The sequence below is a fragment of the Antedon mediterranea genome, chromosome 2 (assembly GCF_964355755.1).
Source record: "Antedon mediterranea chromosome 2, ecAntMedi1.1, whole genome shotgun sequence".
Classification (NCBI taxonomy): domain Eukaryota; kingdom Metazoa; phylum Echinodermata; class Crinoidea; order Comatulida; family Antedonidae; genus Antedon; species Antedon mediterranea.
This window is the reverse complement of record NC_092671.1, coordinates 2078323-2104938: the sequence shown is the minus strand read 5'-3', so window position 1 is coordinate 2104938 and position 26616 is coordinate 2078323. Positions and strand designations below refer to the sequence as shown.

The window sequence follows — 26616 nt, the reverse complement described above, 5'->3', positions numbered from 1 at the left end:
GTGTGTAAAACCATCCACACACATAGAAAGGGGTGTAATACCATCAACAGACAAAGAAAGGGGTTTAATACCATCAACAGACAAAAAAGGGGGTATAAGACCGTCCACAGACAAAGAAAGGGGTTCAAGACCATCCACAGACAAAGAAGGGGGTATAAGACCATCCACAGACAAAGAAGGGGGTGTAGGACTATCCACAGACAAAGAAGGGGGTGTAGGACTATCCACAGACAAAGAAGGGAGTGTAGGACCATCCACAGACAAAGAAGGGGTGTAAGACCATCTACATACAAAGAAAGGGGTGTAAAGACCATCCACAGACAAAGAAGCGGGTATAAGACCATCCACAGACAAAGAAGGGGGTATAAGACCATCCACAGACAAAGAAGCGGGTATAAGACCATCCACAGACAAAGAAGCGGGTATAAGACTATCCACAGACAAGGAAGGGGGTATAAGACCATCCACAGACAAAGAATGGGGTATAAGACCATCTACAGACAAAGAAGGAGGGGTAGGACCATATTACCGAGGAAGCATAGGCCTACAAAAAGAAGATGCAATCAAAATAGGCCTACCAGCCACTTGGAAAACAATAAATTGTAGAATAACTGAGGCTTGATTGTTGAAATATAAAGGGTTCTTTGTAAGGTCATTAATAATATATTGATATAAACACGATCATCATACTATTAATTTGACATTCAAATACAGTCTATCTCGAAAAGAAGCTCATACTATCACCTTTTCGAGGTTTTACGGTATTCCATAACATGTATGTTATTTCCTCTGTCAAACTATTAAAACTTTTAGCGAATCAGAAGGTGCCAACATCATTGAACTAATGGTACCACCAAAAGCACAATGTTTACCAATTTTATGTACTATATACAATTTAAGTCCATTAATCATTTAATATAATTACGCCTATCAGGTCAAAGTTTAGTTCAAAATTAGGTGCATTTAAGACCACCAAAAACCACATACAGTATATTCACATAATTAAAAATCAATAATTAAATGTCAAAGGTCATAAATTGTATTTCCGGTCATTTTATGTGAAAATGTTTCATTACTACAAATATAAATGTATTTATTCTGAACAAAATGACACCAAAATCGATTGAAAATGACCAGTAGTTACAGAGATATACAAATACGAGGTCAAAGGTCAAACTGAAAGAAACGTCATTTCCGGTCATTTTTTGACGAAAATTTTCATTAGAGCAAATAGAAATATATAGTTTGTGAACAATTTGAGACCAGAATTAAGTCTCTAATGTGTATAGTTGCCAAGATATGAACATTTTTTGTTTTTATGGTGGCCATTTTGAAATCAAGATGGCCGCCATACCGGACGTTGGACACTTGGCACCCCCCGATATTTTGAATCTATATACATTATAGAAACTTTGTGCCAAGTTTCATGCTTTGGTAATAAAATGCACAGCTCATGTCATTAACTGCTCTACTATTGTGTGAACGCCTCACAGGTGTGCATAGAACGATAATATAAAAAAAGCAATATTTTACTTTTTTATTTTAAAATATCAATTCATGTTTTCTGAACTATCTACAGTAAAACAATTATAATACTGTAGGCCCCTAGTTAAAATGTTTTTCTGTATTATTATTGTTATTTATTTGGCGATGTACAATTCTGGACTAACATTCTAGCTTACTTTTTATCTTCCAATATATTAATATTTTTGTACAAGCTTGCAACATCACGAAGCTAGAATTAGAAGAAGAAACATTTTTTTTGTTTGGAAAAAAAAATCATAAAAAATTAAACAAATTGTCTTTCTTTATAAGTCAACAATGACTTATTTGAATTATATTATGAATCTTTTTTTTTACGTTATGTAATTTGTATATTTATATATGGTGCTATAGAAGAGGAGTCGAACGTGGAACAAATTGGTCCTGTCGAACATGCGTCGAAAATGTATTGTATCTAATGCATTGATGGCGCTGCATAGACAACTTTCCATGTGGACGATTGCACCACCGACGGTCATCATACGGACGGTGGTGTTGTGCATAGAGTAAGTATGGTAGGCCTAGAAACAAGTCATACTTTTAGTTATATGTACTTAATTTGTATTTTATATTATTTGACCATGTGATACACAATTTTATAATGATTAAATACAGTAAACCAGATTGGCAAAAAGTAGCTCGTACGATAAATATCTCTTTAGTTTTACACCCGCGTCAAACGCCTTGCTTGGCAATAGTTTTAGCCTAGTTTGTAGTGTAGAGAGAGAACTGCAGCCACACTCGCACTACAGGAGCTGGCAACTGGCTCGATGGAGAGCAGCTGAATGGCAAGTGGAGTCCATACCATATTTGCATATTTAGTCTAAATAAGGCAACTGGTAACACCGGGCCTGGTCTAAAGGCTAATCTTCATAAAATGATCTTGATTGTTTGTATACATTGCTACACTGTCACAAAAAATACTATTCTTCCTACTTAATTAAGTTAAAACTTTATAAAAATGTAAGCATCAACTCAACTTTAACACATTTTTTTTTCTTAATTTTATTCCATGCCTATTTAGTATTTCTATATTTTAAAATGTCATCGAAATTGAATATGCTACCAGTTTTAACCGACACTCACTCTTTGATAAATGAATCACTACATATATTTAATACAATAAAATTGAATATGCTACCAGTTTTAACCGACACTCACTCTTTGATAAATGAATCACTACATATATTTAATACAATAAAATTGAATATGCTACCAGTTTTAACCAACACTCACTCTTTGATAAATGAATCACTACATATATTTAATACAATAAAATTGAATATGCTACCAGTTTTAACCGACACTCACTCTTTGATAAATGAATCACTACATATATTTAATACAATAAAATTGCTCGATCGCGATCCCGGATCGAATGTAATATAATTTTATTGGAATTTTTAATAATAAATAAAATAGAGACGGCTTAAAACACACAAATTAATAACATTCCTGTCAATTGGTTGGCCTAATAATTCAATCATTTTTCAATCAGCAATTGTTTTGTGCTCTTGTAGTTATTAGATTGCCAAAGAAATGCCACCAAAAAAGAAGGGAGAAGCCCCAAAAGCCCCCGCACTTATTGGTCGGGTGGGGACATCACTGTCATGTGGAATAGTTGGTCTACCAAATGTAGGGTAAGTGTACACAATGCTGCAAAACTATTTCAAAAGTTCTGATTGTGGAGAAAATGTACTTGTATTAGATTTCAAGATAAAATGTGATAACTTTTCTTTGTTTCAGGAAATCAACATTTTTTAATGTACTTACCAAAAGTCAAGCATCTGCAGAAAACTTTCCATTTTGCACAATAGGTAGTTTGTCTGCTGTATTTTTTTTATTTTAAAAGAACAGTTGATGACGTTGTTTGTTCATGACGTGTTCCCATATATCTATAAAACCATCCTTTAAACTCTTATGAAAATAACTTTTTGAGTAATAAAGCTGAAGAACAAATATAGAAACATACACACACATGATTGACCCCATGACCTCTCGCCATTCTGGCAGATTTAAGGTATGGTAGAGAATCACTATTTATTACATATAATTCAATTGCTTAGCTCAATGAATTATTGATTAAACATGATTTATTTGTGTACTATTTGATAATTTCCTCCTTTTTTTCTATTTTGTCATTTGTCTTGATGGTGACTTGGTTTGTGGTTACAGATCCTAATGAAAATAAGTATTTCTTTATCTTATTTTGAATATGTAGCATTTCTACGAAATATAGTACCATATTCAGTTACTAAAGTTTTGTCTCTGTCTAAACTAGTTTTATGATGTGCCCAAATATGGTAGTGATATGTTTAAATATGGTAGTGATATAACATCATCATGTCCATATATGGGCATTTTTGTCACATAAAGTTATAGTGATCGTGTAGACAGAGCTATGGTAACTAAATGAACTGTTGTTAAATGAAAACTCTCTTTTTCATGATCCAATATATTTAAATAAAATCGTAAACTTGCATTTATATTCAAGCTAAATGAAATGTTACCTAATAAATGTTTAATTGTCTTTTGTCTTTTTCTGCACGTAGGGTACCAGTCCCAGATGAAAGATATGATTTTCTTGTTGATTTCTTTAAACCTGCAAGGTAAAAATCGCAATAAAAACCCTTTAAAAATACAGACCACTCTTAGTTATATACTGTACCTGATAAATAGGATATGTTGAAGGATGTTAAAACTGAAATTAAGTTTGGTTCACGTATCAAATCGTTATGACTGAGTATGCCATACCATGCTCAAGTATAGTCCCACCCCTAAATTTGACACAATATCCATTGTTAATGTAATCCGAATGTAATCCCACCCAATAATTTTAGCTAAATGGGACTTTACTTAGTCATATACGGTATAATTTTCTTCAGCCCAGATATTATCCCCATCCAGTGCCTCACCTATTCATATCTATGTGAATTCTATCATACTTTTGTAAATTTGTTTTCAGCAAAGTTCCAGCATTTCTTCATGTAACGGATATTGCCGGGCTAGTAAAGGGCGCGCATGAAGGCAAGGGGCTCGGAAATGCTTTTTTATCTCATATTAAAGCAGTAGATGGGATTTACCATGTCGTACGTAAGTGGTGTTTATTGTGCAAAACTAAAGCTCTGTCCACACTACCAAACTAGTTTGAAAAAAAATTATGGTAGTGATATGACATCATCATGTCCATATATTGGCACATCACATTTTTTTGTTTGAATATTAACAAATTTATTTGAAATAATAAAAATTATTTATTTTTTTAATTAAGGAACTTTTGAAGATGATGATATAACTCACGTTGAGGGCGAGGTTGACCCTGTACGTGATCTTGAAATCATCAAGGAAGAACTTCGTCTGAAAGACATTGAATTTCTTGAAAGTCGTATCACCGATTTAGAGAAGAAAGTTAAACGGGGTGGAGACAAAAAGAGTCAACCTGAATTTGTAAGTTATTCATTTTTCTTAAACAGCCTGCTGTTTCATAGACTTGTCTACTGTTACAAATAAATTTTCATGTAAATTTAGACTCGATAGCAATATATTGGAGGCTATAAAGAAGGCAAATGAAAATTGAATATATATGAAACATTGTTCTTGATATATTTTAATGGCATGCCTTTTTTTTTCAGGATGCCCTTGCGAAAATAGGTAAATGTTTGAATGAGGAAAAAATGTGGATAAGAACCAAAGAGTGGAGTAGTTTTGAGGTAATAATATTTTTTTTTTAATTTTATTTTTTTTATTATTTGCATTTCCAAGTATACCCAAATTCAGTGACTATCCTTCTTATAAAACAAGACACATAGTCTTAATACAAAGTTTTAGTAGGTATTGGGAGTGGAATTTATCATGAAATATTCTGGCATCTGATAGGATTTGAATCCAGGACCCTTGGATTAGTAGGCAAGAATCTTAACCACCAAGCCACAACTCCATTCTACATTTGAATCTCCATAGTGAGTGCCAAATTACTAACTTAAATAAATAAATATACTTTGGGTTCATGAAATATTATTTTGAAGGACTAAATTCAGTTGTACACATTATTCAGTATCTTATTATTTATTTTATTCATACTATTTTTTTTGCAGATTGAAGTTCTCAATAAACACATGTTTATTACATCCAAACCTGTCATTTATCTCGTTAATTTATCAGAAAGGAATTACCTGAGAAAGAAAAACAAATGGTTTGTTTAAAACATTTATTTGTTTATTTAGAAGGTTAATAAAAGGCTATAAAATAAGTATAGGTTGAATGACCCTTCGGCAAATTTGTTTTCATGACTTCAATGTTTTTCGCAGAGAAAAAATTGATTGATTAGCTACAATTTTCATTTCCATCTTTTTGATTCACATGAGTGCTCATGAATATGTTATAACTCGTTTTCCTGAGCCCTGATTGGTTGTACAATTGCTCATTAAAAAGTAGAAACTACTATTGATTTCACTGAAGCAAGAAACTAGAATTTGTCACAGAAGGGGATTTGAAAGATTAAAATATGAATATGCATGTTGACACTTTTGATTCACATGAACAACTTTGATTAGTGTAACCCAGGCTCTACCCACCTCATCCAAAAGTGACATTGTTTTTTCTTCTTCAGGTTAGGAAAGATAAAAGAGTGGGTTGATAAGAATGACCCAGGAGCTTTGATTATCCCATTCAGCGCTGGATTTGAACTGACCTACTTTAATATGGATGAAGATGAACAAAAGAAATATTTAGAAGAGCACAAAACAACAAGGTATGGGCTAAATAAGTATATATATCGCTATACAAAAATGTAACTAATCAAGTGCCATTTCTGTATTGTTATTGTTTCGCCAAAGTCAAGCAACAGGCAGGAAGGATGTTTACAGTGTTGGCCTTGCGATTTTGTTTTATCAAACCGCCACGTGACCCACAATTGTCTAATCAAATGACAAGAATATATTTAGTGTTATAAATTAGGATATTGTATTAAATATAATATAATTTCAAATATTTGTTTTGTTTTACTTTACAGTAACCTAAACAAGATCATTGTAAATGGCTTTAAAGCTTTGCAGTTGGAATACTTCTTCACCAGTGGTGCGGATGAAGTGAAAGCTTGGCCTATACAGGTAAGGTCAACTCTTCTTCATAGTATCGAATAAAGTATATATACTCTATAATATTAGACAGAGACACAAAGATAGCTTTAGAATTTTGAAGTGAAAACTAAATTTACTTTGAGCCTAAAGCCTGGGCTACTATAAAAATTGAGTAATGGCTTCTTATCTTGATAATAAAGATCATGTGTTTTGATAATCTCTCGGGGTTTTTTTTTACAGAAAGGAACAAAGGCCCCTCAAGCTGCTGGTAAAATTCATACAGACTTTGAGAAAGGCTTCATTATGGCAGAAGTAATGAAATTTGTTGATTTTAAAGAGCTAGGCTCTGAAGGAGCAGTTAAGGTAAAATGTGTTTTTCTTGATGGTGTTACAGTTGTCATGTTTATATATTAACAACTTTTCAATGCATTAATCTATGCTGTGCGCATGCTCATAAATTTCTGAGTGTGCGTAAATGATTATGGCTCAATCTTATAAACTAACAATAAACTAATAAATAATATAACAATTTTGTATATGAAAGAAAGATATAGGTTTTTTGCAAATATTTTGTTTATTTCTATTTACTTTTTGATATTCTGTTTCTAACAGAGTGCTGGCAAGTACAGACAACAAGGCCGTAATTATGTCGTAGAAGATGGCGACATGATTCTATTTAAGTTCAACGCAGGCGCAGGTCTATCGGATAAAAAAAAGAAATAATTTCAAATGAATTTGTTGATGATATTGATGGTATATTTAGAATGCAGTAGAGCCTCTATTAGGGAATACATTTAGGACCCAACAAAGTGTCCTCTTAATAAAGGTGTTCTCTGAATAGTGGTTTGCTGTAATGTTGAAACATTGTCTTTTGTTCTATTCACAGGGAAATCATTCCAAAATTGGCCATTTTACATTTTAGAATACTTTCAGAAAATAGTACAGGTATTTATTATTTGCAGTTTAACGCTACCACAAAACAAAGTGTGGTGAGACCAAGAACATTTTAAAGGGTGCCAAATTTGTACAACAAATCAAGCCTGTAAAGCTCTGTCTAAAGCTTTACACTATCAAACTTTATAAAAAAATGTGTCCAAATATGGTAGTGATATACCTAAATATGGTAGTGATATACCTAAATATGGTAGTGATATACCTAAATATGGTAGCGATATGACATCATCATGTCCATATATGGGCACCTAACATTTGTTGTCACATGAAGTTTTATAGTGTTGACAGATCTTAAGGGTTAGTTTTGCCTTTAGACTACACAAGCAGCCTAATTAATTTATAAAAAATCCTAGCTACAGCCTTGGAAAAGTTAATTTTTGACTCGCTTCACAAAATTCAAAGAACGTTGGTGTGCCATAATAATTTTAATTGCCTAATTTCTTTTTATCTACTTAAGACCATATTATCTTTTAACTCCTTATGTAACATTTATTTTGGTTTTATCTGATCATAATAATGTATAAGTTATCTCTCTTTAGATCTTATCTATTTTATCTTTGTCTTCAATTAATAAAATCGTAAAATAAATTTTCTTGAAGACTAACTATTGAGTTTGTAATCATTTCATTGGCAATGTTTTAAAAAAAATTATAAGCAAATAATTTATGCGAGAAAATGTAGAAAGAGCAAAATATAAAAACTTGAAGAAAAAAGTTGATTGTAGTGATTATGATTGTGAGTAATTTTCATACTATTCAGATAACAATTGATTGTTGTATGTACTGTATCAGGTCTAGTGACAATAAACAACCTGCAGTATTGTCTCTTCTGACAGAAACAGCACTTTTATATTCTAAATATTAACCCTTTAAATAATCTCTCAGTTTAAAGTGAAATAAAAACATCTGTTTCAAAATTGTTGGTAATTTATATTAATTTATTTATACAGTAAATATAAGATTTAAAAAAAATTATATAATAAATATTAATTGTGATACATCTGACCTATTAAAAAAATTATTTTAAATATTTTTTAATTAAGACTTGAGTATTGCAAGATGCTTTTAGTTTATAGTGACACTAATTAAATTAGGTTTTATTAAATCAATATTATCAAATAAACACTTATTGTCCACGCCTTTGCAAATATTTAAACAAGTCAATTGGTGCTAATTATAATAAGATTTGACCTATGACATACCTAATTAACACAGAAAGGTTTATTCTTTGTACTTTTCACCGTAATACGCTTAATTGTGAGTGTTCCATATAAGCAGAGTGCCAGACAGATTAACAATTATTCCGCCCCCTTTTGTCCTATGGCCAACCCTAACCACGGATTAGCCAGCCTCATAAGCCAGTCATGCAGATCAGGGTTGTATTATTTTTTTGTTCATGAATTAATATTAAAGATGGTCCCTAACCGTAAGTTCACTACAGTATCATACAATTTAAGCATTATTTAGTGATAGATTAATTTTGAGAAATTAATATTTGAATTTGATGTGAGACAGATTCGGCTCACGACGACCAGTCTAGTTTTAAGTACGTTCTGATGTTTTTCATAGTGTCGGTGTCTTTGATGTTTGTTGACCAATGGGTGATGGTCTTTGCTCATCACGTCCGCCTCCTCAACGGCCGTGAGTAATTTGTCCACTTACAAAGTAATCAATCAAATCTTTTTAGAGCAATTTATGCAAATTATGTCTTCCGTCGTTCGTCCCCCGGAAGGCGTGGTATGAATTTTTCATTTTTTTGTAAACAAGAAATTACAAAATTGCAGATCAACTCTTTTGTTGTTTCGTTCGTCAAGGAAACAGTCCATATTTTTTCCTTCGAATGGGTACTTTGGGAATTCGAAACTAATGTCGGGTATTTCCTTTGAACTCTCGCGTTTGTCCCTCCCCTGTCAATCATTGCACATCAAGGCAGACCGCTACACGAATAACAACTGCGATTTGATTCTTAAATAGTACCTTTATTTTGTATATCCAAAGTTTGCTTCTGTAATATTTTTGTAGGAAAATGATAAATTTATTTACAAACAATTCCTGTAAATGATGTATGTTTATCTGTTGCATAAATTAGTAAAAATAAGGTTTTGTTTACGTCTGCGAGGCGTATTAATATTTGGTATGACAAGATTAGTAATGCGGTTTAAATGAGCAGATGGAGTGTGTGGATTGCGAAGATTATATTCATGTCGGAAACATCACTATCCAACGCTCAAATTGTTATCACAAATGCGAATATTGGGCCTAAAATGGCTACAGTTGCCATTGCTAGACCACAGAGTGATTATATTCAACCTTCCAGTGCATCACAGGTAATTAAAAAAAATTATTTATAGGTTATACCTATTTTTAATGTGTACATATCGTTTGTCTTTCGTTCATGAAAACTTCCTTGTGTGTATACCGCTTTTTCACACCCACTTCTTTGTTCCCGCCCCTTGTTTTTTAGGATATCCAGCCTTCCCCCCTCGCGATGTTAGCAGCCACATGTAGTAAGATTGGAACTGTTGCGGAGACAGGGGGAACAACAACTCATGCTCCTCAAACAACTGTAAAGATTCTAGGCCAAAATCAGGCTGGTGAATTCATAACAACAGCAACAGGAAATATTGTTACCGCTGTGCCACAGGCGTCCATTGCTCAACCCATTCAAACTGGACTGCCCGTTCCCGTTCGGTTTGCGAGCGCGACACAGTTGCCTACTGGAACAACTGCTCAAATAGTGGACGGTTCGCCCGTTAAAACTGTGATAGCAACAGGAATCAATTCTCAGCAAATTTTACAACCACAAATTTTGAACAATACTAATTTACTGCAGTACAGTATAATTCCTCAGCTACATCTTGATTCAGATGGAAGTTTAATTGCAACACAAATTCCTGGTACAAATCAGGCAATACTCAGAGCTACTGCTCCAGCACAAACTAATTTAAATCTCTCCTCTGCTGCTACTTCAGGTTTTGCTTTGCCTACCGGACAAATAATTTCAACAAATGGACAATTAGTCCAAAACTTTTCAGTTCCTCGGTTAACTGCACTTAACTCACAGGGGTTAACGTTACAACTTGCACCCTCCCCAAATGTTTCTGTTGCTAGCAGTGACCAGGGAGGGGGTCAAGTTTACAGTATCGTTGCACCCCAACAGATATTTCAGCAGGACATTTCTGACGCTACATTTGCGTCAGCTGATCAGACTGTTAATAAGCAAGACAGGACACAATCAACGGTTGATTTAAAACAGGTCAGTTCTCACAATGTGACCTCTACAACGTCCCAACCGCAGAATATTTTAACGACGCAGAACATAAAGCCTCAACAGGGCACGATTTCATTTCAACAAGATGCGAAGATTCAAGACCCTGCAACTCAGTTGCAGCAACAACTGCAACAGGTTGTTGCGTTCCAACAACAGCAGCAACGTCCAGTATTTACAATTCAGCAACCGCAATCCCAGAGTGCTCAAATCGTTAATGTCATACAGCCGCAACACATTACACTGCAACCGCAACAGGTCGCAGTTCAACCCCAGCAGACTATTTCCATTCACCCACAACAAACAATATTACAACCTCATCAGGGAGCTATCACGGTTCGAACGCAAGCTCCGACGCAAGTCAGTACGCAATCGCAACAGGTCATTGCGCAAGCGGTAAATACCCAGGGTACAACGTTGCTTCAGAGTCCGTTCTTAACTATGAAATCTATACCGAATACGTTAAACTTGCAGCAAGTTCAACTCCAAGGCTTGAACATATCCGGTACAAATGCTCAGGGCCAGCCCATCCTGGCCGCTGTTTCTGGTACGAGTATCGGTCTTGCCAATCCAACTGTTGCCGTGCAGAGTTACAGTAACGTGCCAACGTTAACTGTACCAACGGTGTCCACTCAGATCCGACAAGGAATATCTACAACAACTGCAGGACAAATAGCAAATGCTGCTGGTGAGTACTAAACATTTTAAATAATTATAATTATTTTTCATTGACAAATAATTAAAATGTTATAAATTTCATTGTGTGAAATATAATTATAATTAACTACATTAATAGCAGATGCTATACAGATTAAAAGTTATTAATTTGTCATATTTACTATTTTAAAACCAGATTAATTAGATTTCTTGAAGAAAAATAGGAAATATGAAAAAAAAAAGAACATTTCTTGTCAATCAAATTCACATTTCACTATTTAGACAAAGAACAAAATTGATCTGTATCTGTAATTATGTTTGTCATATTATTCATTGTGACCCTGAGACATTTATATTTACATGGTAACATAACAATTGTAATTACCTTATCTCATACACTTCATTGTTGCATACTGTACTTTTGTTCATTCAATTTTGTTGGTAAAAATGATAATACAAATGCAAAAATTCCAAAATAAATTTTCTTTCAATGGGTGCATGCGATACAAAATTGATTACCTATACAATAAACCAGTCCCATACCAATCAATTTGGTAGATTGACAGATTATTAATACTAATAGAGAGAAAAAACATGGTTTGTTTTTTTAACGTTTTGATTGACCGTGAATAAAACCATCATTTTCACTTTTAAATTCTAGTCAACTGTATAATATATTATTATTGATGTTAGAAAGTTTGCTTGCTGTCAGTTGAAATTACTGACAGTTATAGACAATGATGATTATTCTGCTTCATATCCCATACACTATTGAAATAACAAATTGACAGATACTTTAAACAACAAACTAACTTTCAACATCTGTGCAAAAAATTGGCATTATCAATAATAATTGAAAACCTGAGAAGTTACAGTTAGGACTACTTTGTTTGTTTGTTTATTGTTTTTAACTTGTTTACTACACTACTAATAGTACTAAGTTACTATTTCTTTTTTATTTATTGTCAATTTTCTTATAAAATAGTTGTATTATGGTTAAGTATTCATGAATAGGATTACTGTTGAAAGTCCTATACCTAGAGACAGTCTATAATTATGTTTTCTTCTAAATTTCAAAATCATTTTGTGTTTTATTTTTATTATTTAAGTTTATTAACTCATTCATGTGCATTAGCTCTCAATTATTTTCTTTTTATTTGAATTTATTTACTTTTTTGATGCTATGTTTAAAGAGCTGTTTTCTGAACTTTAAATTATCATAAATTAAGGCAGTTTAGAATATTGGGTGCCTTCCCCAAGGTCAGCATTTCTTGTTACACAAGCCACTCCCCAAAAGCAGTTTACTTAATTATTAATGAATATTCATTAGCATCACCAGCTTCATCACCTTTCAATCTCACTATTAGCTAAGTACTGTCGCACAATTATTTAAATCAACTAGTGACTATTAACAATCATGTCTATTGTTCAAAATAGAGACTATTATTAAACTACCGTATATTTCGGTGTATAAGTCGCACCTGTGTATAAGACGCACCCCCTAACTGAGAGTAAAATATCGGTATTTTTTATATCGTCGATGTATAAGACGCACCTTATTTTTCATCAAAAGAATGTTTTTTTTAAATTGTAATCAATATTATTGTAATAATATATTTTGTTATATCTACAACGGCGTCCTTTATTTAGGTTTTTTCATACCTAGGCTCGGCCGCGCCCAGCCTCAACAAGTTCTTTCTAACTTGTTATTCATGAGTTTCGCCGCAACATCGAGTGCATGACCGTGTGTGTAACACGTACGTGTGTGGGCTAGCCTCGCTCGATCATTTCGAGAGGGCGCACGTTTTCACGGACAATCGTATTCGATTAGTATCTATGTATCCGAGAAGTGTATACGCTAGGTCCATGCTATAATCAACTGGAGAATATACTAGTCGAATACCGTACACCATGTGGCCGCCAAGAAGGGTTTGCGCTAGGCTAGGGGTACGGCGGTCGTGCGTATAACTATAAATACACCATGTGGCCACCAAGAAAGGTCTCCGCTGGGGGTACGGCGATCGTGCGTATAACTACTGTATAAATAAATACTATTCTAATCGTACGTAAACGTTTACAAATGAAATTTTATGGGAGTGCCATAATGAACAAATCTTTTCATCATATTTAGTATAACATCATGCTAAAATGCCTTGAAAACTAGGCAGAAGCAGGTTGCCGTTACGTTAGTTAGTTACTGTAGCTAGGCCTAGCAGTAGCAAACGAGGTGATGATAGCATAGGCCTATGTACAATCTGTGTAGTGAGGCATTTATGTTTGGTGTATAAGACGCACCCTTAATTTAGAGGTCAAATTTGCGTGTCAAAAGGGCGACTTATACACCGAAATATACGGTAAATAGAGCTACCTAAAGTATTCATGTATTGTTCAAATGTAGAGTGTTAAACTAATAGCTAGAGCTACATTGGTAGCAGCCATTGTATTGTGACAATGCACAGTGTTAAACTAATAACTAGAGCTACATTGGTAGCAGCCATTGTATTGTGACAATGCACAGTGTTAAACTAATAGCTAGAGCTACATTGGTAGCAGCCATTGTATTGTGACAATGTACAGTGTTAAACTAATAGCTAGAGCTACATTGGTAGCAGCCATTGTATTGTTGTGACAATGCACAGTGTTAAACTAATAGCTAGAGCTACATTGGTAGCAGCCATTGTATTGTGACAATGCACAGTGTTAAACTAATAGCTAGAGCTACATTGGTAGCAGCCATTGTATTGTGACAATGTACAGTGTTAAACTAATAGCTAGAGCTACATTGGTAGCAGCCATTGTATTGTGACAATGTACAGTGTTAAACTAATAGCTAGAGCTACATTGGTAGCAGCCATTATTGTGGCAATGTACAGTGTTAAACTAATAGCTAGAGCTACATTGGTAGCAGCCATTGTATTGTTGTGACAATTTACAGTGTTAAACTAATAATAGCTAGAGCGGGTATTGCTAAACCCCGCAAATCCCCGCAAACCTCCAAAAAAACATAGCAAACCCCACCGAACCAACATAAAAGTGATTGAATCATGTAGTGTACAACCCACTGGGTATATCAATGTAAAAAAAATATTAAATTTCTACTGTTAACAACTTATTTTTCGGGTAAAACATCATTTTTTGGTCAAAAATGATTGCTAAACCCCGCAAACCTAAAAAAAAACCATAGCAAACCCCACCGAACCAACACAAAAGTGATTGAATAATGTAGTGTACGACCCACTGGGTATATAAATTATTAAATTTCTACTGTTAACTACTTTTTTGAGGATAAAACATCATTTTTTGGTCAAAAATTAGCAATCATTTTTGACCAAAAAATGATGTTTTACCCCAAAAATATGTAGTTAACAGTAGAAATTTAATAATTTTTTTACATGGGTTTGCTATATTTTTTTGGAGGTTTGCGGAGTTTAGCAATCATTTTTGACCAAAAAATGAGGTTTTACCCCAAAAATAAGTAGTTAACCGTAGAAATTTAATATTTTTTTTACATGGATATACCCAGTGGGTTGTACACTACATAATTCAATCACTTTTATGTTGGTTCGATGGGGTTTGCTATGTTTTTTTGGAGGTTTGCGGTGTTTAGCAATACCCGCTAGAGCTACATTGGTAGCAGCCATTGTATTGTGACAATGTACAGTGTAATGTTTAACTAATGACTATTGTAGAGAGCTAGTATTATTCAATTTTAAACTAATGACTAGCTAGTATTGGCGTAATATATAATACCCCTTTTACACTATCACCGTAACAGCGGTGTAACCCCGCGGTTGTTAGTACACCGGGCCGTTAAACGCCGGTGTTGTGGTTTTTATTGACTGGTGTAAATGGGAAAATCCAACCACCCCGGTGTGCTCTACCCGGGGTGAAACAAAGCTGAATGTTTTCCGGTGTACCTTCTCCGGTGTAGTCGAATCTACACCGGAGACACGAAGTGGTTGTGGTTCAACACCGAGCTGTTAAACAATAATAATTGTACGATATATTGTGCTGTTTGTTATTTTTTTTTTAAAGGCACAAACAAATTTTTGATTTTTCTTTTCTACTGAAAATATTGAAATTGTTCGTGTGCATTCTGTACCTTACCAGAAAGCCTAAAATAATGTAATATTGGTGTAACTCTACCCTGACCTATTTTATGTTGGCCTAATTATTGAAAAAGGGAAAAATATATATAATACTGACATCTCAATGGATGAAAACGATATCTTTTTAGGAACTGAAAAAGTACCATATAATAATTTTCCTTCATTGATACATTGTTTATGCTAATTAAAAAATACATTTTTATTTTAAATACTTACCGTACCTACCCTATTTTTACGCCAACCTAACAATTTAAGGCCTATTTAATGTACTACAGTCTACAAGGCGGAAATGCAGTCATTTTAAAAAGAAAAATAATTGTTAGGCCCTAATTTTTAAAATAATAAATGATAATCTTAATAGCCACAAAGAAAATATTACACTGGACTACATTCAAAATTAAATAAATTATGTGTAAATTCAGATTATTATGTTTTTATGAGATTTGTTGATATGTTCCAGTGTTTAAACGTTTAAAGTTGAACCATAGTCAGTTAAGTTCCACGTGGTGTGCGCTTGCAATAGTGGTTTGATTGACAGCACCGGGGTGATCGATGTAGTGTAAATGGGCGCAACTCAAGTTTATCTCGCAGTTTTTTTGGCTAGTGTAAATGGAAATTGCCTCCGAGTTCAACTCGTGTTCCTCTCTCAGTCGATAGTGTAAAAAGGGTATAAGTGTAGAAGAGCTAGAAATCATATGTATTGTTCAAAATGTAGAGCCTGCAGAATCAAGTGTTAACTTGTGACTTAGATACAATCATGTAGTATTTTTAAAGCAATTTTAAAACGCAATTCATTCAATTGCTTTTTCCCTACAAATTTTAAAATGTAAATCAAACTGATGGTTTTTGTTATACCTGTATCTCATAACATTTTTATCTCTTGTGTAAATTATGAATTACAAATTGAGTAAAAATTATGAGTTTATTAATATTAAAATTTTAATGGAAGATACTGAATTAGTTTATTAATTTTATCTATAAATTTGTTTAAAATAATCTTGTATTTTAAATTATTGATTGTTTGATAAAAAAATTTAAAAGAAAGAAATTTTGGTCTTACCATCGTTGAATTTGTATTATAATATAAGTATGTGCTAACATACGCAGATGAGGCACGTACACTAGTTAAATAGTAATTACGTCCACTTAAATGTTAAGTAAATATTAGCTCATGTTACTGTTAGTATTCCATTTAAATTATTAGGCTTAGACTTGAGATTTTAGTGTTTTAATAATTATTATACAGAGACTGTCTTTAGTAATCAGAACATTTTACTTTTTTATTTAAATTGGTAACTAAAATTGAATTATTGTATTTCATTATACTGTACCTTATTGAATCAAATGTTTTTTTATTTAATAGCTAAACCAAAGATACATACAAATCATCAGCCTACAGTATTATAGTGTAAAACACTAACATATTATTGTTTGTTTTTAGCTCCTCAAATTGTTCAGACGTTGGACAGTAAAAAGTGGACGCAGCAACAAGTGACCATCCAAGATGCTAGCCAAGTAGTTACTCAATATGCCGCCCCGGCAACGGACGATGCTAATGTGCCAGTAAATCCAGGAAAGAGATTGAAGAGGGTGGCTTGTACTTGCCCGAACTGTAAAAATGGCGATTCAAGGTACAGTACAGTAGCTAAAAGATTGATATTATAAGGAGGGAGGGGTAGGGGAGGAAGAGGGAATTATCAATAATGTGTTTTTATGAGAATGATAGTTTTGTTTCTTAAAAGGATTGAAAGCTACAGTACAACAATCATGTTTTGGCTGTAAAATTTTTAAATGAGATTAGAATGCATTTAATGCTGATTCCACTATCCTTTTTAATATTCAAAGATACCATGCTCCATTTGCTACCCTACCGGTAATTTCTAAAAATAAATGTGTGTGTTCCATCTGGTTAATCCAGACTAAAAGTAGATACTGTTTCCTAATTTTGGTTAACCCCTACCTGTAGAGTATTCCTAGATAACATGTTCTAGTTCCTTTAAACCCCTAACAGTACAGTTTAACTATGAACAATAGAATATCCTACTATTATCTTTTCAGAACGGATGGTAAAAAGAAACAGCATATTTGTCACGTGTCTGGTTGTAATAAGATGTACGGCAAGACCAGTCACTTGAGAGCTCATTTGCGCTGGCATTCAGGGGAGCGTCCTTTTGTATGTCAGTGGTTGTATTGTGGAAAGAGGTTCACTCGCTCTGATGAGCTGCAACGGCATATTAGGACTCATACTGGTTAGTACAGTCTTTGCATGCAATTCAAGTCATACTTAACCTGTGGTAATGAGCCAGACACAAAAGTGTACGCCAATACCAACAATGGTTTAGTCACTATTCAAATCACTGCATATTTTGTCACTGCATACTTTTGTTTGAGTGCTCCTGTGTACTTTCCAATATTGATCTTTGTTTGAATCAAGACCAGATCTCCTGATAATTGAGATTTCCCTATTATTTGTTTTGAATACCAAAAATAACCCCTCACATTCCAATGTGCATACATGTGCCATTTTCGGTAGGCTCTACTATCCTAGCATGGGTACTGTAGAAGCACCCATGTTTGTAGCAAGCCTTGTCTTTTGATGCATGGCAGTGCATTTGTTATGCGCGATTTGAACGATTTGCGCAATTTGAAATTGCGCAAAAAAATCCTTGCGCAATTTGAAATTGCGCAAAGAATTCTTGCGCAATTTAAAATTGCGCAAGGATTTTTTTGCGCAATTTCAAATTGCGCAATCAACTTGCGCAATTTCAAATTGCGCAAGAAAATCTTTGCGCAATTTTAAATTGCGCAAGATAGTTCTTGCGCAATATGACACCTTTGCGCAATTTGAAAACGAACTGTAAATTTTCCCATACATGGCTAGGCTAGGCCTAGGCAGAGGAGTTTAAAATTTAGTATTTTATTATATAAATAAGACCATTTCAATGAAGATAATGTTTAATACTCACTTTTTAAGTTTTTAATATTAGTTTAAGCTAGGCCATGTAACCTAGTCAGTATCAGTAGTCCAGACCCTAGCTAGGCTAGAGTAGTATAGCCGGCCGCCCGCGCCGCGCCCGCCTGGTGGAACACCACCGCTTCGTTTTCCTTCGTCGGTTCTTCGACGGTATGCTAACTTATAACAATATTTGCACTACTAAAATAAGGAAATGCGATATTTATCTTTAATTTTGAATCATTCTTAGAAATTACTATAAAAATATGGGTTTGCATGATTTCACAATCTGTCGAAAAACCTTGCGCAATTTGCAGATTACTTGCGCAATTTAATACGTTGCTTGCGCAATTTGAAACACATGTTTCAATTCAAATTGCGCAAGGATTTTTTTTGCGCAATTTCAAATTGCGCAAATCGTTCAAATCGCGCATAACACATTCACTTAACCAACACACTCCTTTGAAAAGATGCTGAACATCATGTGACATATTATTGCACCTAAATCTACTTAACTATTAATGTATCTTTTTAATTTAAGGTGAAAAGAAATTTTCATGTGAGCTGTGTCCAAAGAGATTTATGCGGAGTGATCATTTGTCGAAACATCTTAAGACACATCAAAAGCCAAAGTCTGCAGCTGTACGTGCAAACAACGATAACGAAGATAATGACATCATCATGGCTGTGGAAGAAACCACTATTGGGTCAATACCTACATCTGTGATGACGATTGGAAAGCCAGACCAAATGTGAAGAGAAGAAAGATGGGATTGAAAAGCAATGATAGGTCAACTGCCAATATCTTTCACATAACAAATTGTTTTAATGTTTATTTACTTTAAATTTATACCAGCGCATTGTAAATCAACTCAAATTCTATATAATTCTTGATAAAATAACAATTATTAGGTTCATGCACTGCAATTGGATGCGCAAGCATGGTATTGGATATGATTTTTGTAATGCACTGAGAAATAATTTGAATAATATAATATAACATTGTATCTTATCTCATAAGATTCAATAATGTTATAGTTTTTTTTAGATAAGATATGTTAAATTCATTTCAACATAAATATGTTGTCTGTTTTTTAGTATAGACATTGGTTAAATATTGTTATATACCTAGTCATACGCCCTACAAATGGTAAATTATGGTACGATTAATAGATGAAAGATAGTCAACAGTCTACATTTTCACAAAGTGTTAACATCTGTACAGTCAGACCTCACAAATAGACCTATTCCAAGTATTTTGCCTGGGTGGCCGTATAGATATAGAATACTTGTAAGTCTGTAAACTGACATTGATATATTAGAGTTTAGATTTTCAAGACAACAATTGTGATATTAATGTGTCTGCTTGACTGGAAACAGACATTATCATGTAGTGTTCACATGATTTTGTTGACGTTTGAATTGAATACAGGGTTATGTCTCAAATTAAGCTCATACCTCCAAGGCAGGCGTATCCCCCAGGGTAAGCTTATATCATCCCCAGGCTGAGCATATATTCCCAGGCTGAGCTTATATCCCCAGGCTGAGCTTATATCCCTAGGGTAAACTTATATCTCTAGGGTGAGCTTATATTTCCAGGGTAAGCTTATATTTCCAGGGTAAGCTTATATTCCCAGTCTAAGCTTACACTTATTGTTATGTTTTCAAACAATTATTGATTACTAAATACATTTTTTACATTTAAATTCTTATTTTGCAATCACTAATACAAACAAATTAAAGATTGAAATCTAAAATTATTTATATATATACAATAATTTAGAAAAATATATTTAAAATTGCAAAATGAACACTATATTAATGATAATCATGAATTTGATTTGTTAAATTTATTATTGATAAAAATATTGATTATTGATACAATAGTTTACATAATTGTCTACAAGATTTGTTTTATATAATGTATTTCTAATGTCAAACATAAAGAAATATGATCAAATTGTCATGATTTTTTTATACTTTATACAGATTTATTGTGATAGTAAATATGTTCTTTGAAATTTTATTTATCGACCAATTTACAAAAAGATTACAGTTTCGATATGTTGGGTTAAAGTAAATCATCAAAATAGATTTTATTACTGTACTGTAGCCATAGGAAATGTGCTGCACTGTCATTTGTACAAATTGTAAAAAGAAATTATTATTATATAATGTACATAGTGTGTATATAAAAGCAATTATACTCGTGTGGTAATACTAATAGTAGTAGTAGAATTACATTTTTAATATATCCATAAGTGATGTATAATGCTATTAAAATTTATTCTATTCTATATACAATTATTATTTGTTTGTAATGATGGAACCATATGCTTTGGTTTTATAGATTTCCATGTCTTTGTATGTCATCATAATGTTATCTTGTAGATGCATTAACAGCCCTGTTATCTAATTCTTTAAACCTGCCTTCGTAGTAGTTAATATTAATGACTTCTCATTTTCACAAAGCGCCATCAGACTGCTTGGTAATGTAATTACAATCATTCTGTGGATGTTCATATGTTTTTCTCGATGCGGCGCATAGTCTAGTGGATTACCGTGAAAACATAAATTCGCTAATCATTCAGCACCAAATTCAGGACTGAGGTAAAATGATTTATTATTTTGGATCTGATTTTATTCAAGGGATGGGTATAATAAAAGTATTTATTTCTAAATATAAATACATTACTTGTTCATATGTTTATAAAACCTGATGAACTCCTGTTGTCTACACAACTCGCATAACGGACTTTCAATAGTATAGTATCCTTCAGGAATACAGCTTTGTTTTTAGATTGTATATTGTTACATTGGTGGCACTATTGTTCTTGCCCAAATGATATTTTGATCCTGTATTGTGGCCAATGACCACAACTTTTCTTAAGCGTTCACTTTATTGAAGCACTAATGACTTTATAGTGCCAGGCAAAGACCACACTAATTTTGGTTATAATGGTTAAATATTCACTATTTTCATGTTTTGTAGGATAACAGTTCAATAAATGCCAATAGTTTCTCCAGGGTCTTTGTACCCTTTTTAGCATTTAACCAGGTTTCAATGCAATGCTTAAAATAAATTTGTTGTATTCCATCTCCCCTATTATACACAAAATAAATAATGTTTTTCTCATTGAGAAAATGAGAGATCAGAGGACTTTAGATCTTCAGACCACCAAAAGAGAGTCTTTGTAAATGAGTAGTGTACAAATGTCAAAACGAATAACGTGATAGATGGTGATGCTCATCCGTTTATATTTGTTGACCTTTGAACGTTTTTAAAAAGCTCCACAGTTCATTTAAGAAACCATGTTAGGTTTTACGACACACTTCAAACTTCCTTCTTTTGTAAAAGTCTATAATTATATAATGTATCTTAGAATTTTATAGATTAAATTATGAATTCTGTTGCATAAATACACTGGCACAGCAGCAGCACTATAAAATGTTGTTATTATGTGTTCTAAGTTGCATACTACTACTGTATTTTATGATATTGTACAAAATGTATACAATTTAGAAATCTATTATGCATTAAAATATGTATAAATACCTTAACCGTTTTGATCAATTTTGTTGTTGATGTGGGATGCAGACCAACAGTGGGCGACTGAGCCTTATGTATTTATCCATAGAGATATTATAATGAATATATAATATCTCTATGATTTACCTAACAATTATTCATTTAATTGCACCATTAATATTATACAGATATTGACTGCTTTGAGGTGTATTATGACATTTGAGATCCCACGAGGGAATTATATAAAACAACTGCCTGTATAAACTACTGTATGTACTCATAATGAGGGCGCCTGTCAAATGAAAAGGAGAAAGAAGTGGGTCTGTTTTTTTATACCAAAGTCCGGGAAGTCCCTTCCCTAACACGACGATGTTTTGATAAAATGGAACAAATTGCAAAGCGAGTTTTACTTTGGTTTCAGCTAATTTTATAATTTTGCAAGTAAGTTAACAATTCTAATCTTCTTGTTATTAAACACTAGGATTACTGGTTAGTGTAGCTAGGCCTATGACCGGTTGATTTGAAAACATTACCGTCCTTCTTTACAGTTTGGTTTGGATGAAGCATGGAGGTATCTATTTTTATACCTCCATGGATGAAGGCTACTGTATAATAGGCCAAAGATATCTCCACGCTTAGCCAATGGGTGCATGGCGGCGCATGCTGCCGTATACAATTAATCATGGGCCATTGGCTAAGAAATGGGAAACTTCCGATTTTAAGACGGTAGACCATGGATAATAGTTTTCCTCCATGAGTAGATGGGAGGAGGGAGGAACCTGGTGTGGAATCCAGTTTTAAAAAGCAAGAAGCCACATAGTCCACCACCACGGTGCATATATAAAATTATGAATTGACCAATCATGCCAATTTGTAACTCCGCCTACTTAGTCATGCACCGCCACAATCCTCCTGGCCTCGTATGCAAAAATGTCTTTTATTTACCAACGTTATGACATGATTAAACAATTTATTATTCAAGGAGTTTATTTCAAAATAAAAACAGGCCTCCTTGAAAGAGGAATGTGTTTGTCTAGTCTTAAATAGCTTCTTAAAAATAATTTGAATAAAGTTAACAAAAATAATAATTTAAAAAGTCAAAATGAACAGGTTTTGTCAAAGTGAATATCTAGTGGTATATTAAAAAAGGAGTTTTATTTCAATTATCTAACTTATTTGGCTTATTAGCAAAATAACTACTGTAGCATAAAATGTTTTATTTATTTGCAGATATCTACACCAGGTGACATACAAAAGCTCATGAACAACTATGCACAATATGTTAATAATAATAGTCTTCCAGAAGGCATGCACACGTTAAGTTTATCACATCTAAGTGAATCTGCATAACATGGATAAAGCAACAGGTGAGAAACTTTTAAAGGATGCAGTTCTGGGAAATGATTTACAGAAAATAGAGGAAATCATTTCCAAGCTTGACCGTCAAGATTTCACATCAACTGGTGTTGAAGACTTGCTAAGCAATGAACTCTGCAGTGCGGTCCAACATTCAAGTCTGGACACAGTTAAGTTACTTGTAAAGAAAGGAGCCAGTGTCAACCACAAAGATGTTTTGAAGCAGTCAGTACTTTTCAAAGCAGTACACAGCATGAGTTCGGATAGTGAGAACATTTTGAAGTTTTTGTTGGAAAACGGAGCAAATATAAACCACAAAAATAGGAATGGCCAGACAGATTTTATGCATTTGATGTATAGTGGTAAATTGGAGTACAGTTATTTGTTAGAGAAAGTTGAAACAGTAAGCAATATACAGGAGAAAGAGCTTAGAACTGGTGGAAGCTATCTTCACATAGCCAGCAAACGCCATGCTGATGATAGCAGGGTTGATATGTTGAAAAAGCTGTTGGAAATGGGGCTAGATGTAAATTGTCTGGACAACAATGATGATACACCGCTTCATGTGATTGGTGAAATTGCATGTCATCGCTCGATACAATTTCTGTTGGAGAATTGTGCAGACATCAAAGCCAAAAACAGTCTTGGTGAAACCGTTTTGCATTATCTTGCATGTACCAGTCAATTTGAAAGGTTCACCACATCTTTGAAGTTACTGATAGACAAAGGTGCTGAAATAAATGAGTTAGACTACGAGGGGAAGACAGTTGTGCACCACGCCTTAACATCAGGGGATACAACCTGTGAAGTTATCAAAGAGTTGATGAAATATGGAATAAAGATGAATGTACAAGATCACAGGGGACAAAATGAAATATTCCATGCTGTAGAAAAGGTAAAGGATTTTGAACTTCGCAGTGAAATTATCAAAATGCTGGTAGAAGAAGGTGTAGATGTAAATCAAGCTAATGTGTATGGTGTAACGCCACTTCATCAGGCTACAACTATTGGTGACTTGGACATTTTGGTAACCATACTAGAGCTGGGTGCTGACGTCACAAGAAAATCCAATACAGGAGCAACTGCACTTCATTGGGCATGTAGAATTTACAATATGGCACATGTCTTAATTTTCTGGTATTTAAAAAATGGCCATAACATCAATGTAAGAGATAATTATGGCTCGACAGCACTCCACTGGGCCGTATGGCATAGAAAGCTACCAGTTTGTCAGACTTTGTTAAGAGCTCGTTGTGACGTGTGCATTAAAGACCACAATGATGAATCACCCACTGATCTCGCACAAATTTTGCACTTCCCCCAATTTCAAGAATTACTATCTAAATTCAAAACACTAAAACCACTGCAATTACAAAATCCTGTTTTGGTATGCAATGAAAATGATCCGCTATTTTGTTGCCCCCTTTTAAAATACATCAGAAAAGAACATGGTACAGTTGATATTGACGAATATATAAAGCATGTCGACAAGCACAAGACTTCTCTTTGCAAGTCTATCAATATCATGTTAAAATTGACTAATATGGGAATGTTTTATGACATTGAGGACAATTCCATTGTTCCAGAGAAAATGGACAAGTTGATGCACCTTGTGGCTGACAGAATGGCTGTTCGAAATCCATTATTTCGCTGTGAGTTACGGTTGGCTGGAAGCTCTTTTGAAGGTACAAAAGTACAGGTCAGAGATGAATTTGATTTTATTTGGGGTTTGATAGAATTCAGCAATGCATTCGTTCCAGTTGAATCTACTGCTTTTCCAGAAGGGTTTGTTAAACTTCGTCTACGAGATGAAAAGTTTCAACAACAGTTTTCTCAGTATCTTGACCAAGACAATTTCCTAGACTGTAAGATGTTGAATCGTCAATTGTACAACTTAATAAATGAAGAGGTCAGGCATATTGTGGACGATCAAAATGAACTTATTTGTGTAAAATTTCTTGATGAAATTTTCTGTGGCACTTCAAATTTGAGCTTTGTCTATTTTGGACGCAAAGCAAAGACCTTCAAGATAGATGTAGATGTTGTTCCAACAATTTGGTTTCCTGAATGGACACCAGAAGGTTTTTCTGTTGGCCACTCATGCTTACTGCAACAATGCACAAACGATCCCATGTTTTCGGTGGTTTTCAAAACACCAGACAGGTACCATGTGAAAGATTATACCATGTTTTATAGAATATCATATAGTTATCTCGAACAAAACATAATGAAGTCTGTACCAGATCATATCAAAAAAGGATACATCATCCTGAAATCTCTTTCTGAAACTGGATATTTTCCAAAGGTCGTAGACCACGACAGCGGAAGAAAATTAAAAAAATACATAACCAGTTACCACCTTAAAACTTGTTTTCTTCATGAACTTGAGATAGCTAAACGTGAAAACGATCCCAATCTTAAAGAAACTGCAGAAAATGTCGGCAACAGTATTTCGTTGAAATGGGCTGAAAGAATTCTTGGACATATGGACAAATGTATTCAGAGTGGATGCTTACCCTCATTCTTTAACCCCGACAAAAATGTTTTATTTGTTGAAGGACTTGTTGTCGATGGCAAGGTAGAGCCAGATGTGTTTATGCCGTTGGTATCACTCTTCAAGTACCTGCTAAATACAGATGTCTAATTTTTGTTGATAAGCTCAATTTCCTAATTTGATAAATATTTTGAATGACATTACTTGCGTCAATATATTACATTATTATTATTTTATTATCTGTTTGTTGTATTATTTTTGTATCTGTTTGTTGTCTATCTATTTATTTTAAGAACGCACCGTGTATGAACGTGTGCCACAGTTGTAAAGGTGTAGCTTCAAAATTATTATTACATGAGATGACATGAAATTGGGATTACTATATTACCGCAGTTTGTTCTTCTATCCCAGTTTGTCCCTGTCCCTTTGTACTTGTCTCAGGCAGGCCCGACACCAGCTCCTTAACTTTCTGGGATCCTGCCTTCTTCCTTTTATTTTTTTATTTCAAAGCTACGATTATCTTTATTCATATGATATCTATAAATAAATTTACAGGCAAAAGTATATTGCGATTGTAAATATAAATGGAAATGTTACATTGAATGAAAGTACAGCTTTGTATGTTTGGATATAATTCAAGTTAAAATAAATAAACGCCTTCAAAAACATTATTGTGA

The 26616-nt window shown here is 33.7% G+C and overlaps 2 protein-coding genes across 2 annotated transcripts; both read left to right on the top strand.

Annotated features, from left to right (window-relative positions):
* Positions 1-2029: 2029 nt before the first annotated feature.
* Positions 2030-7739, top strand: LOC140040025 (obg-like ATPase 1). Its single transcript, XM_072085648.1, has 13 exons — positions 2030-2048; positions 3063-3182; positions 3289-3359; positions 3718-3733; positions 4095-4151; positions 4508-4635; positions 4814-4989; positions 5175-5252; positions 5637-5734; positions 6152-6292; positions 6554-6650; positions 6861-6983; positions 7233-7739. Exons 2-13 carry the CDS (start codon positions 3082-3084, stop codon positions 7341-7343), a joined length of 1197 nt encoding a protein of 398 aa, XP_071941749.1. The 5' UTR covers positions 2030-2048; positions 3063-3081; the 3' UTR covers positions 7344-7739.
* Positions 7740-9776: 2037 nt separating this feature from the next.
* Positions 9777-22068, top strand: LOC140040024 (uncharacterized). Its single transcript, XM_072085647.1, has 5 exons — positions 9777-9900; positions 10038-11529; positions 17049-17238; positions 17666-17856; positions 19102-22068. Exons 1-5 carry the CDS (start codon positions 9838-9840, stop codon positions 19314-19316), a joined length of 2151 nt encoding a protein of 716 aa, XP_071941748.1. The 5' UTR covers positions 9777-9837; the 3' UTR covers positions 19317-22068.
* Positions 22069-26616: the final 4548 nt, after the last annotated feature.